Raw genomic sequence first — 15,319 nt, forward strand, 5'->3', positions numbered from 1 at the left:
TTTTCTTAACACAGTTAAGTCCCCAAAGTATAAAACACTTTCAGTACCTGAACAAAAACTAAACTGTGAACAATGCAACACATCATTAAAGCCTTGTGATGTGTTCAACGTTTGTGTGTGTCCCAATACGTCCCTTTATGGGGGCGCAGGGTGTCAGGAGACGTCTGTGGGGAACCTGGTTCTGGGCCACGTTGAATCGGACCTTGACGAGGTGAAGTAGAACCACGTACTGTATAAGTTTAATTTGTCTGTGAGTCACTTTGCTTTGGTTCCTTGAGTCCTTATATTATCAGTGGCCAAATCATGGCTGTGTGCTTCAGTTTGTGTCAGCTACACATTACATGTGTAAGTATTTATCAGATATATAAAAATGTAATATTTTTGTTCTGGAGACATTGAAAATGACACATCACAGTAATCAGGCTTACACATAAAATACAGGCACCACAAATGATATGCTGTTGTTTTGTGTTTGAACATTGCGCTGCCTTAAAACTCAATCCAATAATATGAATTCTTATTTTCTTATACTTCACTTAGTCCGTTATATTTACAGAATGACAAGGACAAAGAGAATCAAGTGTTTTGAAAAGGGGTAAAAGAAAAGAAAGCAACCACTACAACAGCGTGTCAGCTTTGAGGAAAGATTTAAAAGGTGATACTGACTTGGCAACCCTGACTTGCTCATACTGGGAGTTCCACAGCTTGAGGAGGGGGGGCCCGAACCAAAAAGGACCAGTCACAGCTCCTTCCTGTTATTTACAAAGACATAAATCGCCAACAACGCACAGCTTCCCTTCTTGATGTCTCTGGACTTGTAGAGATTTATTCCGTCTGGATGTTGTTGCCAGTGACTTGCTGAGACTCTTCCCCCGTATGAACCACTAGAAGCTCCGCTCACGTCGTTCAGCGTCTGAGTCAGTCATTAGAGACAAGACATCTCCTGAGAAGGAAGTCAATTGAGAGGGGTTTGATTTCACAAAGCAGCCTCAAGGATGAGCTCCTTTTAACCATGCTGCCTGCATTACAGATATATGTCCATAGCCTTGTCTGTCTGGGGGGGTGTTGATTACAGCAGTTTTATGAAGTGTGCAGGGTTACTGAGGACAACCTAAGACTGCAAAGGAGCCCCAGAGTATGGCAGCACGTTCTGACCAAGGAATATAAACTTAAGCCAAAGTTCTACTCATATTAAACTTTATTAAGATCAATTAAAGAGACCACGAGATACATTAGATTGTTGGTCATTAGGTTTGTTGCCATGTTCTATGCTCCACAGTAGTTTTGTCCTTGGGTTGGATTTTATGACGTTGCATGAGAGTCGTCTCAATGGGCCTATGCTAGATGTCACTGCGTGTCAAGTTTTATGTGTGCGTTGAAAACGTTGTGTGTCACTGGAAAGGCTCCCAAAGACCTCAAACCACGAGTACTTACTCTGTCTGGTCCAGTGTCTAGAAGTAGCCCTTGTGTGCCCACAGAACTGGCAACGCAGCCTGTTTCTCTCTGCCCGTCTGTCTCCGAGTTCATCATCTGAAGGGATTTGCTCTGTGGCTGAGGAGGCCAACGACAATAATGAATAGAGGTTTGTTGCTCTTGATCCCAAGTGTATCCACTCATCAGTGTGTTTCTCACACTGCTGAATAGAATTAGAGGCAGCTGTTTGTAAAACAAGGAGCTCATGGGCATGGCAGTGTATGTCTTTGTATGAAAACATCCAAAGGCGCCATGAGCGTATGTTTGCTTATTTGCTTCTCTCAGCTGCATATTTGAGTGCACAATAGGGCTGCACGACTCTGGGTAAAACATGAATCACTTTTTCTTTTTTTTTCTTCAAGTTTGTAATTTGCATGACATGTATATGTTTTTTCACATTATGTCAAAGTATAATGTGATGTAACTCCTGTTACTGGTGAGAAGGGAGCGCTGGGTTTGAGGCCATGGATCTCACTGCTAATGCAGACACGGGAATCGTTGTCATGTGGGAATGAGATCTCATTGAGAGTTTGGGCTCTGAATCTTTGTTTGAAAAAGGACTAATCAGGACTAAGCCCTAGTGCACTGCCTCAACTCGAACACATTCATGCACAAACAGTGATAAAGCATCTTACTGCAACAGCAGCAGTGGTGCAACACAGAGACCAGAGGCACTCTGCAGAGTGCTAATTATGTTTTTATGAACTGTGGAGTGTGTGTGTGTGTGTGTGTGTGTGTGTGTGTGTGTGTGTGTGTGTGTGTGTGTGTGTGTCAGAGTCAGAGAGAGATTAAGAGAAGCAAGATGCCTCACTGTGTTTATACCTGAGTGTGTACATGCCAGGAATTTTGCCTGTAAGTAGGAAATACCTTCCAAATACAGACAAATGTGACATTTTGCACCAAAAAGAAAATCCGGTGGGTGAATCCAGGGAGAATGCAGAGAGGCCAGTACCGGCCTGCATTGATCTGAGGTCTGCTGTGTTTGTTGCTGTATCTGCAGCAGTGCTCTGCAGGTTTTGCTGAATCAGAGGGAGCTCCTGCAGCAGTGAGGTTGCTGGGCTTGCGCTCAGTGCTGCCACTCCCTGGCAGAGTCTGCAGACAGCACGCAGGGTGAAAGATTATCAGAATAGCTGCAGGAAGTGTACGCCTCCATCACAACCATCTGTCATCCATCATATCACTCCTTTAGTACCCTGTGGAGTTTGCATAACTGATTAATGGGTGTATTGTGTATTAGCCATCGTGGTGGCTATTGGCTTGAGTTTCTGCTATGAGTTTGTATTATTTTAAGCTATAGATATGGCTTTGTCAGCAGGAAACATCCTCTGTTCACTAACTCTCCACAGATGTGCTCTGAGTTGCTCCTACTGTTCTTTTGCTCTCACTGCTCGTCCTGTGGGATATTTTTCATATTTAGCTACTTTGGGTAATTGCTGCCAGTGACACAAGGAAGCAATTTTTATGATGAAATTTGAAGTTCAAGCAGCGATGTAAGTGATACACTAAAGCACTAGTTAATAGGCACTTTATTTTTCAAGATAAATTGCAATCATCTGGAATCTCATGCCTATTTGTTTCATTCACGTTGTGTATGAGAACATCGCAGATACCACATGTGTGATTTTCAGCTGACTCTCACACTCTTTCCTTTTCTCTTCCCATACAGAAAAACTCTATAACTCCACTGGGCGGGAGCTGCGAAGGGCCCTCTTTTCCCTGAAGCAGATTTTTCAGGTATTTTTCTTTTCTTTTCTTTTTTTTTTTTTTGGTGAATTCTTGTACTTTTTTGCGTCGTCATGATCTCATATGCATTTTTCAAGAAAGCAGCGGTCCTGCTCCTGAGGTATCCCCTGGCCCACTTTTTCCAGGGCTTTCAGTGTTCAGGTGCACGTGCACACATCAACATGCAAGAGCTGTATGCACAGTGGCACGTGGACACGGCGTTGTTTTCCTGGTGCATGGTCGTGCTGCTGAGAGTGTGCTTTCGTGGCAGCTGTGGAGGACTCAGGACTGGTCATGCTTCACGCTGGGCTAGGCTGGGCAGTCCACTGTGGAGGGGGAGGGTTAACAGACATGTCTTTAGAAAAGAGGGCAGGAGACAGTGATGCAGACCCAGAATAGATTATCTCACTTTTTACATGTTGTAAAGGTTTAATTGTAGAGAATATTGATCATTCTTTGGCTTAGATGGTCTGCAGCTTTTTCTTACTTTTATACCTTCTGGTCCTGACAGTGTAGTGTACATATGAGTCTTCTGTTTAGACTGTTTGCCGAAGGACTGGAGTCTCCATCACTCATCTATGGTAAAGCTGTTCTGGAAGCACTTACACCTCCTCCTGAGAGAGCAGGAGCCCTGACCACCCCATGGCATTTATTGCTGTCTTCCTCTGTATCCCATCTGAACAGTAGAGTGCGTCAGAAAATAAATCCTGCAGAAAGACTCCAGCTCGACCTTAAACCACAGAGCCATCGACAGGTGTGAGAGACGCAGGTGGTTTTGTCATTGAGGACAAAAATGTGGGATGAAGTGGGGAGGCCAGAGCAGCAGTAATCCCTCTGAACAAGCTGCAAACAGATTGCATTGCTCATTTCACAGTAGCTTTAGCTGAATGTAAAACATGAGAGGTGACGTTTATCCAGTTGAGGCGTCTGTTTAAGGAGAATTATGAAAAGTGTGCATGCCAATTGATTCATGTACTTAAATCATCAGCAGGTCCTGGAGCTTCGTGGGATTGATGTGCTTCTTAATAAATTATTAATTAAACTCTTTGAGTAATTGAAAAGATTTGGGCGAACTACTGAACAACATGTTATTTCCCTGCATGTCTCTAATTCTCAGCCTAGTTTAAGTAACTCCAAAGGCCACTATGTAGTGACAGGCTGACCTAAAGCCATTAAATATATCAATAATATGAATTAGGTTTTGCAAAATAACTAAGAGTGGCTCTGTTTGGGAGGAATTATGGATTGTGAATATTTTCTTTTTCCTCTTTTCCCAGGATGACAAGGACCTGGTGCACGAATTTGTGGTGGCAGAAGGACTGACATGTTTGATAAAAGTGGGAGCCGAAGCGGATCAGAACTACCAGAATTACATCCTCAGGGGTACGTCCCACTGCAGAGCGGCACTGCTCTACATCAATAAACTCAACGTGTGCTTCCCTCTCCTCTACTTTCTCACAACTCAATTTACAGCACTGGCTGACTGAGGATGTAATTAATCAATCCTGTAACACTGTTCTTTCCATAAACCTATCCAGAGCCACATGTGTACATACACCATGCAAATTGATGATTCTGCTCGATGACCCCCTCACCCTCACACACCTAAGGGTTATAAACAGAGTCAATGCCTGCCACAGATAATGTGGAAGTCGGGCTGTGTTTAGTGGCTGGAGAATTTATGTCGGTCATGTCGGTCGGGTGAAAGGTCCTATGTGTTAGGGTCATGGGGGTGGCGGGGGGAGCATGGATGGGGATGCACGACAACCAAAGTGCTCACTGTAAGGTCAGTACCATTTAAAAGCCTGCTGTGAGGGGGCAGGTCACACATGTTTAACTGGCTAATAAAAGTTCTGGCACGATATTAGTGAGGGGCAGTGCAGCGGCACGGTTTTCAGGTTCGAACCCGAGGCCTTTCTGTGTGGAGTTTTGCATTTTCTCCCTGTTTGTGTGTGTGCAGGTTTTCTCCAGCGTCTCCAGTTTCCTCCCACAGTCCTGAGACATGCAGTTTGGAGTTAGGGTTAGTTGGTGACTTTAAATTGCTCATAGGTGTGAAGATGAATGTGTGTCAGCTGTGATGGTGTTGAGGTCTGTCCAGGGTGAACCCCTCTGGCCCATTGTCAGCTGGGATTGGCTCCTCTCTTTTTTTCCTACTCTAATTTTCTTCTATTACTTAACATGGGTGAAAATGTCAGCATGTTATTTGTTAATTGCTTCTCACGTCCAATGTTTGATCATACATGTACAAGTAAAGACACATATGCTTTAAAGTTTAAACTAAAGTTTCATGTTTCGGACACCTGTCCTTCATCACATCCTGCTAAAATAAGACTTATTGTAGCTGACCCTCATAATCTGGGTGCAGGTTTCAGTCCTGTCAGTCCTCCATATGTTCATTGAAATACCTGTAGCATGTTCCTAAAAACTGGCTCTCTAATTTTGCAGCCAGCTCAATGTTGACCTTTTCTGTTATTCCGAAAAATTAAAGGGCGGATGTGAGTAATAAAGTGCTGATGTTGCCCCCTGGGCAGGGTATAAACATGAACGTGACCTCTGGCTGGACGGCCCCTGTTGGCTCTTTAATGTTGCTCCTTGTGAACTTTGCCTGCTCCCTGATTCAGGCAGATAAATCACACGGGTTAAATGGTCAAAAGAAAGCAGAGGAGGAAAATGGCAGGCTTTTGGAAAGCTCAGTTTGACCACATGTAAGAGCTGTTAGTGTCATCGAGCTGTGAATGATGAGACCGCTTCTCAAATCTTTTCCACCCTCCTTATTGTACTATTTTCCCCCTTCATCTCCCTGATAAAACATCTGTGCCAGTGTCTTTCTTTCATGTGCTAATTTAGCACTTCGCCTCTGCAGACTGTGCAGTTTCCCCCATTTGTCTCTACATCACCAGACTAACCCAAACTGCCTCTCTCCCAAAAGCCCTTTTAACCTTTTTTAACCCGTGACCTAATTTCCCCTGACCAGCTGAGGAAATGTGGGTGCAGCAGATCACCCTCCCTCGTGAGCGACGTGTTGGAGAACACAAGTTGAGCATGTGCTGGAACGCAGATGCACGGGTCAGAGATGTATATAGATCTGGCTGCTTTACTGTTGATGATTTCCAAGAGGAGCTGTGTTATAAGGATTCCCAGGAGGGGAGTGAATTAGTTGCCTGAAATTTTCACATGTGCACACGGAGAGAGAAAATAAGAAAGGACAGAGAGAACCAACAACAGTAATTGGTTTGGTATCAAGCACTGATCACTTCTAGTTTCTGTGTGTGTGTGTGTGTGTGTGTGTGTGTGTGTGTGTGTGTGTTTTCTTTCTGCAGTGTCTTTCAAGTTGAGGCCAGTTTTAAAAAAAAAAAAGTAGGAATGTGGCCTTGAACCCATCTGTCTGGTGTGCATTTAAAGCTTCCCAACAAAACAATCTTGCTCTCTTTCATGAATAAAAATCAGTCTTATGGGTCTTTTGTAGTTGAAAAAGGCACCGTCACACATGCACACCAGTCTGCATGCATTTTACAGGAACAGGTTCCCAGGCTTTAGCTCTCTGGAACATTGCCGTCATTGTAAATGCTAGTTCCTGCAGCTCTCTCAGCAATCTATACCATCTCACTTTTTCCCCCTAATTTTTTCATTCTGTCTTTTCAAAGCCCCGGAGGCGTCTGTGGCCAGTTAGCGCTCCCTCAGTGATGTGGGTATATTTGGGTCTTCCTGGCTGAGGTCTGGCCCCTCTCTGGGCCCCTCACACCTGGCTCAGACCTGAACCCCAGCTTTTTGGAGCCCCCCCCCTTTTTTTTTTTCATCACCCTGTAAGAAGGGAAGGGTGCGAGGTCACAATAATAGAGTTGCCTATGCCATCTGGTACTCCTGTAAGCCTCACACTCTCAACCCTGGTGAAGTGCACAAACACACAGGAGCCAAGGTTAATAAAGGGCTCATTAGTTCTATTCTTCATCTGAAAATAAACACATTTCTGAAATGGATCTCAAAATCTTTGGCTCTCAGAATACATGTTTTGGTTTTAAGAATACTGTTTATGAAACTGCAGTGGTGCAGCAAACTCCTTGTGTTGGAAATAGTATTTCTGTTTCAAACGTAGTAATTGGATGCAAACTTTTCTTTGAATGTCAAAATATGCAGTTGTCTTTTAACATCCAGGTGACAAATGGGGACAGTTCAATAAAACCAGTGTTTTCGATGCCAGAGAGGTTCCTGTGGGGGCTCCTGTGTGAATGATGCACTCAGAGACGGGCAATATTATTTGTCTGTGGAGATTCTCAGGTGAAGCAGTTACCCCGGTCCGAGCCATGGGACCAAAATTGTATGTATGCAGATGTATTACCAAAGATCGTCGGACAAATTTGAATAGAGTCCGACAAACAAAAATATCATATGAAAGTAGAAAGTCTCATCGTTCACATGGTATAAAGCAATTTAGGATTGAATTATCACAGCGACTACAGTTTCTTAATGTTTGACAAGAGTACATCTGTTGGAATAACACCAGTTCTTACCTTTTTGTCATGTTACTTTGTACATGTACTGAAACAGTATTGCATATCATTTTTTTCCTTAGAATCCAGGGAGCATAGTGCATCCATGTTTTTAGTCCAAAAGACGTATTATCCCTGAGTAAATCCATAAAACCATCGTCGTCCTCATGAGAAGTTTTAATCCGGTTCGTTTTACGGTTGATTTTGTCGTTTATTCAATAAATATTCACATAGCAAGCTTCTGTGAAGCACGAGGCCTCAATCAAACATGTTTGTTACGTTTTACAGTGTAAGTACGAAAACCAATTGGATTCATGACTCAGACCAATACCCACCCAGGTGGAGTGAACAACTTCTAATGACAGTAAAATCAGCCAGTTGCATTGTTTGATGACGGACGTATGTTGTAGCCAATGAAAAGAAAAAGGGGTGGGGCCGCTAACAGGATTATCTAGAGTCCTGGAAGTCTTCCAGGGAGGACACTTTCTTGGTGAATCAGAGGGGTCACATGAGCCCACTATTAAATCCTAATGACCCTCACCTGAGCTCACATCTATTGTTCACCTAACGAGCCTATTCAGGCCAGGTGTGAAGTGAAACCAACTCAGGACTGTGGGTCTAAGGACTCTCACCTGGTTTCCATAGCTCACCCAATGAGCCTATGGGACTAGGGGTGGAGTGAAACCAGCCTGAAAGATAAACTGGAGTTTCCAGACTAATGAAGCCACTTAGATAAGTAGTGAAACATTTCAACCTAAAAACTGAAGTCCATTTACCATGACTCAACCTCTAGACTAGTATGGTTTGGCATTCATGATGCACGAGGTGCACACAAAACAGCCCCAGATGTTTGTTTGCCCACTTTTTCTATAAGCTTTTGTTTCCCTGTTGCAAGATTTTCTATTGTGCTGTTGTGTAGATTCTTTCATTCACACCGTAGACAGTCTGAAGGTTCTGCTCTGAGCTCGATCGTTTTCTTTGTGGCTGAAAAGAAGAAAAACTAATTATCGTGAGCAAAACAAGGAGATGAGGTGGAAGAACAAATAACAAGGTTTTTCCTGGATCATCGCTCCAGTTGCAGTATTTACAGAAACAGCATAACAACAGTAACAACTGTAAAAATGGAAGTGGCAGACAGAGGGCAAATTAAAAACAAACCAATTAGGGTCAACTTGAAGCAATTATTCCCTGCTTTGAAATGTTCACTGTTGACATTCTTCACCATAAGCTATGTCTTTAGCTGCACTTTCTCTGTTTGTGCTTATTAAAGGCACTGCCTGCCTGCTAGTGTTTACAAAGCACGGGCCATCTCTAAGCCTCGCTGAAATCAAACTAGAAGAGGAGCTGACATTTTCCTTATCTATAGGAATTTACAGCCAACACGCTGTTAATCTTTATCAAAATGATCTAGCTAACCAAAAGGCTCTATGTCATCACAGGCTGTATTATGTTGTATGTGCATACGGTTACATGCTGGAATTTCCACTTGTGAATTTATGGCTTCCCAAGAAATGGGAGTTGTGCCGTGAACTGTCTAAAAGTAGAACTGCGTCAAATAAGTCATGCCCATAATTCATGATGTTGTGCGGTTTTCTCTCATCCTCTGCTTCTCTCTCTCTCTCTCTCTCTCTCTCTCTCTCTCTCTCTCCCCCTCTCTCTCCCACTGTCCGTCCTGCTGCCATCAGATTAGATCTTCTGTTTTTAGTGACACAGCTGTTGTGCCACATATAAAAGCACCTTGACTTTCTGGTTTCCAGAGGGAGCCTTGTCTGTGGGAAAAGTAGATGTGCTAGTCAGGTGTTTCGTCGCCTCTTAAACTGTCTGGGACCTAGAACGCTGCTCCATCCAGCTTCTGGTGCCTCACCCACACACAGCAGTAAACGTAGCGGTCAGCAGTCTTTTTCACAAACCTGCAGGTTCACTTGAAACTCAAGAACATTCTGTTGACATTGTAAATGGTCTCGTGTAGAGGCAGACAGTTTTATTTGTGTCAGATCAGCGAGGCAGAACATCCCGTGACACGTCTGTGTGGCCGTTTTCATCTGTGTGCCGTAAACGTGTGTGACCCAGGAGGCTTTTCACTGGAGGAGGACAAATTTCACTTATTTGCTCCTGCTGTAATTGGAGTTTGATCCAGCTGATCTAGCATTGGTTTGGATTGAAAACCCATAAACCTTCAGACATCAATTTGTTAAAGTAACATTTAAACGATAGACTGACTTTGCTTGTATTTACAAAGTGATCTCATGTAGCTAATGTCACTACTACCCTCATATTTTTCCAGTATTTCATTACACACGTGGATGGCATTTTATTTTTTTAAGTTAGCATTAGGATCATTGTTTATGTGTAATTCCATTACCGGAGTTCTTTAAATGTTTAACAGTGTAACTCTATTCTGCCCCTTGCTGCTTTGGCCATTTTGCTGAGCATTAAGTGAAAACCCAGGCATCGCTGAGCTAACAGCGGTGTTGGAAGCCCTTGTTGGAAACAGTGTGTATTGTGTTGTCTGGCTGTGTTATAGGTCGTCTGTTCTGGAGGGGGGAGACCTTTACTCTGACCCATCGTCTGGATAAACATTCCCATTCTGCCTGGGCTTCGTGCAAATGCATCAACGTATATGCCGGTTATTTCCTCATTTGAGTGATCTTGCAAGAATATTGCTTTGGAGAATATCTGTTGATTCCTCTAGGTCTTAGGATAAAGGAAATCTGAGAGGGAAAACACAGGAACTGCTGACACCCATATGTGGACCCTCCAAAACCCTGTGTTTGGAGCGAGGAGGAGATCTCCAGGAATGCCCCTGTCTTACCAATAGAAACTTGAACTTCTGGTTTGTAATGAGATCTCATGGGAACATATGCATGTTTTCCAACCAGTCAGGCCTTTTCAGTCCTTTTCCGATCCGGCCGCTGCTCCAGCTGTCCCTTTGTGCAAAGCTAAATCTTCAGGCTGAAGAACGACCTCGCAGACACACACACATACAATGACGTGATGCCACTCGTGCATTCTTTCAATAGTTGGTTTGCGTTTTTTTTTCAATGCACAGGTTTGGTGCTGTTTTTTTTTGTTTAGTTTAAATTAGTTTTATTCTTTAAAGTGCTAGTTAAACCTTAACCTGATCCACCACAGAGTCTCAGCCTCTCGAGAAACCCATTAATATTCTTATGCACAATTGAGGTTGTGGACCTGTCTGAGGGAGGATGGCAGGAATGACTTCATTTGGTCAGAGGAAATGAAGAAAATAAGTTCTGCCCCTGGTTTCAGCCCACAGCCCCTCTCTGTTACAGAACCAGCTTCCAAACTGCCTGACCCGCTCGTGCAACACAAACACTACTATATAATCCGGGTACAGCCGTGCTAACACCTTTCACATACAGATTACACATTCAGAGTTTCAGGTTAAAGATTCACCAGGCGTGCATTAACCGAGTAGGAAAACATAAACCTACTGACGTGTTTTTGGTTAAGCTTAGAGCTTGTTCCTACCAGATACTTCCCACCCGGTCCTCCCCTCTGTCAGACACCGGAGACCCCCACAGCCCCCCACAGACCCCCACACAGCTTGCATCTGAACCCAATTCAGTCCCACCTGCCTGACCTATATTCTGCCACCCCACCCCCCTTTTCTTCTCCCTCTGTAGAAGTTTTCAGCCGTAGGAAAACCCACTGCCAGTGGAATTACAGCTCCATCCTGGAGCCTGTTTTACTGTAACAGAATTTAGTATACAAGCCAATTATATTATAGGAAGGTTTGATTTGGATCAGCTCTTATTTCATCATCTCCGACTTTGCTATCTAAGACACATAAGCTATAATTTAGGAATAAAAGTCCTTTCAGTAACGCAGCAGATAGACCCAAAGCATTCGAGTGGGTTTTATGGCCGATTCCTGTGAGCTGACTGTTTTTTGGGACTGAGTTCAGCAAATGGCCGGCCAGAATCAGACCATATCACATCACCGCTCTCTCAAGAGCACTAAGGATTTACCACAGCTCATCTTTCTGTCCGCTCTACAAGTGGGTGGATGTCATGCTGTAGCTTTTCTCCAAAATCTTCCCCACTTGGATGAGACGGGAAAAGCTCATCTGTTGGGCTTTCCCCAGTTGTTGGCTAAAGCGATTTTCCAAAATCTCTGTAGTACTGAAGCAAAACTGCTCAGCTTCATACTATTTTAAATACAGAGACAGTAGGGAAGTATAGAAAATAGCATATTTAAGCAGCGTTATAGTTATATAGTTTGTCCTGCTCATCAGGTCTGCAGAGCCTGTAGAGCTGCAGCAGAGACGCTCACTTGGCCTTACTCCACGCTGTTGTTCTGTCAGGTCTGATTGTTTGTCTTCAGGGAATTTGTTTGCACTCAGGCCCACTGTGAGTTGTGTCAGCTGCTGGCAGACATGTATCCAGGCCTGAAAATGGAAGCATCCCCCTGTTGTTTTACTGGATGGGGCCCAGTGTCTGGCAGTCAGCTCAGTGACTGGAATTGGTCTGGCAGAGGTGGTTTGTCTGGCTCTAATGATCTGGCTGATTAGCTGAATAACAAATGGAACATAACCCATGAACATGTCTTATCCACTTCATATACTGTAAGAGCTGGTTGATTGGACTGAGTAGTAAACCTGCCATTTTATTTCTGGGCAGACTCTAAATCATCAACGTCAGGGTTCAAAAAGGAATCTGTTCTTCATGACACTAAATTAACTAAATAGCTTAAGGGCAGTTAGACTCTTCTTGGGGTGATAATGTCGGTTGACCTCAGTGGTTCAGATTGAAATTTCTCAACAACAGTCAGATGGTTCAAACATTAATATTCACTTTGGCTGACTTTACTTATCAAGGCACAGTTTAGTCCAGTTCTTCATAACTAAACAGTCCCAACCTTGGTTGAATAGTCGCTGTTCTGATATTAACAACAACCAAATGCAGTTTCGTGGGGAAGGTGAAGCAGCGTGTCCTCCTGAACGCCACACTCACCTGCAGACTTTGCTACCTGCAGGTTGACGTCTGCTGCATAGCTCTTTGTTTTGGGCGGCGCTTTCACCGCATCGTGTAGGTTTTTATGTTTTTGGCAGAACATTATTATCTTCCATTGAGTCAAGAGTGTGTTCTAATGCTAGTGACTATTTGACAAAATAACAGTAATGACAGCACAGAAAGCCAGGGGACTAAAAACAGTTAAACGGTCTTATAGTCTGGAAAATACAGAATTTAAGGCAGAAGTTGCTGTAAATATCAAAACCTGAAGTCACAGTGAAAATGTTGATTTTCACTTGTCAGGAGGAAAATATTCTCTAATTTACCTGGTGAGTCACTATCAGTAATGGCCACCACCAATAGGGAACTCACAGGTCATGGTTGAGTGCCGCCTGTGTCGCTGCCCAGAATCCAGTGTAGGCGCTCCACTGTTGAAATCATTTACTATAATTGCGTTGACATAGTAGAGCAAGAATCTACATAAAAAGTCTTTGGCAGACCTTTGCAGTAAAGCACGTCCAGCTAATGTGGGCACAGAGGGGCAGATTTCTGAGCTGGGAGTGCAGCCCCCGGCTAATGCAGAACATAACAAGATAAGAGGCTCTAAGTTGCACTGTATGGGATGCAGATTTGGCCGCTGTCCCAAAGTCCTGGTAAAATAAATGTTACGTGCTGACAGACGGTTTGGCTAACCCAGCTTTGATAAATTCCAAAACGTAAATGAAACCAAAGGGTCAGACTGCTGACTGCAGGGGGAGTGAACAGATCTGTAGTAGGGAAACCGATGATTTGAGTTCTTGCATCTTCATAAATAAGTTTGCCCTTTTTTATGTCTGAGTATAAGTCAGCTTGTGCTGGTGCTGCCACACAGACCTCAAGAGTCCTTCTCACCTCCGCAGTGGTTGGGGAGCAGCCCTTCCTGCACATTCCTGGGGCTGTGGAAGATAATTGCTGCGGTTTATGAGAGGGAGAGGCCCTGAACACGTCCAACGGGCCTCAGTTGCTCGAGTCCTCACTTTTGCACTCAGAGTTTTGCTTCAGACAACAAACAGGGTCTGACTCCTTCAGTCAGCAGGCCTGTAGTTCCCTTCTGCAGACTGATACTGTTTTTACTCTAAAGGCAAATGTATAGTAAGTATTGAATGAGATGGAGTGTGAGAGTGCTGCGCAGATGCCGGGCTGCTCACAGACCACTTCCAAGTTTCTTTGAACCTAAATCTTTCTTCCTCGGTTGTCCTTTCCCATAATGGCTTACATTTAAATTCTAATCACTGTGCTTTAAAGGCAGCTCATCGTCTGCCAGCGTCTCATTACGTGACATACATGCAAAAAGACTTAGCAATGTTATTGTTGTACTTTGTGTGAGGTATTGTAGAGCTGCTCATGATTACTCAAATGGAGGCCCACATTTTTGGCCCCAGATCAGTGCTTGAAGTGAGTCCTGTACAGACTCAGCACTCACATGCTCTTCTTATTACTCCCCTTGCAAAGTTATTGTCTGTCAGAGGGTTTAAAACACAAAGCCCAGGTTCCGGACCGAGTCTCGGCTCTCCACAAAAGTACAGCATAGTTTAATGATCTGATCGCACCTTGAAATCCTGGACCGCACCACACAGGTTGTGTTTCATTTTCCGGAGTAGTTTCACGACTAATTTGATCATAAGTGTTTGGAAACCAGATCCATTTGCAGTTCACAAAGATGATTGCTTTGAGAGTGATGAGATGTTTCCTCTAAAGTGTTCTGACCAGACTCTGAGGGTCGCACTTTCCCATAATAAAACATTTCCTCGTTATTGTTTTACATGAGCTTTTACATGGCAACTGCAGTGCATGTGGATTCTCCTCCCTAAGGTTGAACTATACTTAAATATCAGCTTAATGAAGCAGCATTTCCAATAAATCTGGGAGCAAAGATAATGATTGTGTGGTTAAATATCATTTTGCTCACTGAAATAAATGGACTTTTCATAGACTATAGATTGGTTCTGATTGGCTGAATGCTAAATGGGCACATCTGTAAGATGCCAGGATAATATGTGAGGAATGATGTAACAATCATAACGTGTCATCTGTCAGCAGCAGCACATTCACGTTGGGTAATGACACTTTTAAAAGCCTCGTTAAGGACGTCTATCTTTTCTCAGCCCTGTTTTCAATGAACATTCCTCCAACCCTCATTGCAGATACTGCACACAGGTGCAGCCAGGAGATAAAAGTCTGTGCACTGATGATATTGCAGGTCAGACACCGGCTACCAGTTGGAAAAGAAACCTGTGGCTCATTACTCATCCAGTGAAAGTCACAAATGGAGATCTTTTTTTTATTATTTCCAAATATCAGTCCTGCCGTCTGTCGGCCAGTTGTAGCTCATATCTTTAGTGCTGTCGCTCTTCTGTCACCAGTGGCCCCATAAGAAGTGGGGCAGTTACAGGAAAGGGTTAGGGTTAGGGTTAGGGTGCATGCTGACTGAGGAGGGTTAGTGATGTTTTCGTAAACACACTCTGATGTGGTCTGCTGTGATGTGCCATATTGTCCCCGCTGCTGACGGCTGTGACACGGGGCCCTGAGCTTGCACCAGGGGATGACTGTTAGGAAGCTATGGCCCTGACATATTGTGAGTAATTAACCCTGATTGATAAAAGATGAACTTCTGCTCCTGCAGCA

At 43.8% G+C, this 15,319-nt stretch overlaps 1 protein-coding gene across 4 annotated transcripts in view; it reads left to right on the plus strand.

Annotated features, from left to right (window-relative positions):
• The window catches only part of fhod3b (formin homology 2 domain containing 3b), a 76,173-nt gene that overhangs the window by 41,393 nt on the left and 19,461 nt on the right, over positions 1–15,319 (plus strand). For all 4 annotated transcript variants that reach the window (XM_026293608.2, XM_026293609.1, XM_026293610.1 and 1 more), the window contains exons 4-5: positions 3,140–3,207; positions 4,473–4,578. In XM_026293608.2, coding sequence (XP_026149393.1) covers positions 3,140–3,207; positions 4,473–4,578 — 174 coding nt within the window. The remainder of the gene's footprint in view (positions 1–3,139; positions 3,208–4,472; positions 4,579–15,319) is intronic.

Source organism: Mastacembelus armatus, chromosome 16 (genome assembly GCF_900324485.2).
Source record: "Mastacembelus armatus chromosome 16, fMasArm1.2, whole genome shotgun sequence".
Classification (NCBI taxonomy): domain Eukaryota; kingdom Metazoa; phylum Chordata; class Actinopteri; order Synbranchiformes; family Mastacembelidae; genus Mastacembelus; species Mastacembelus armatus.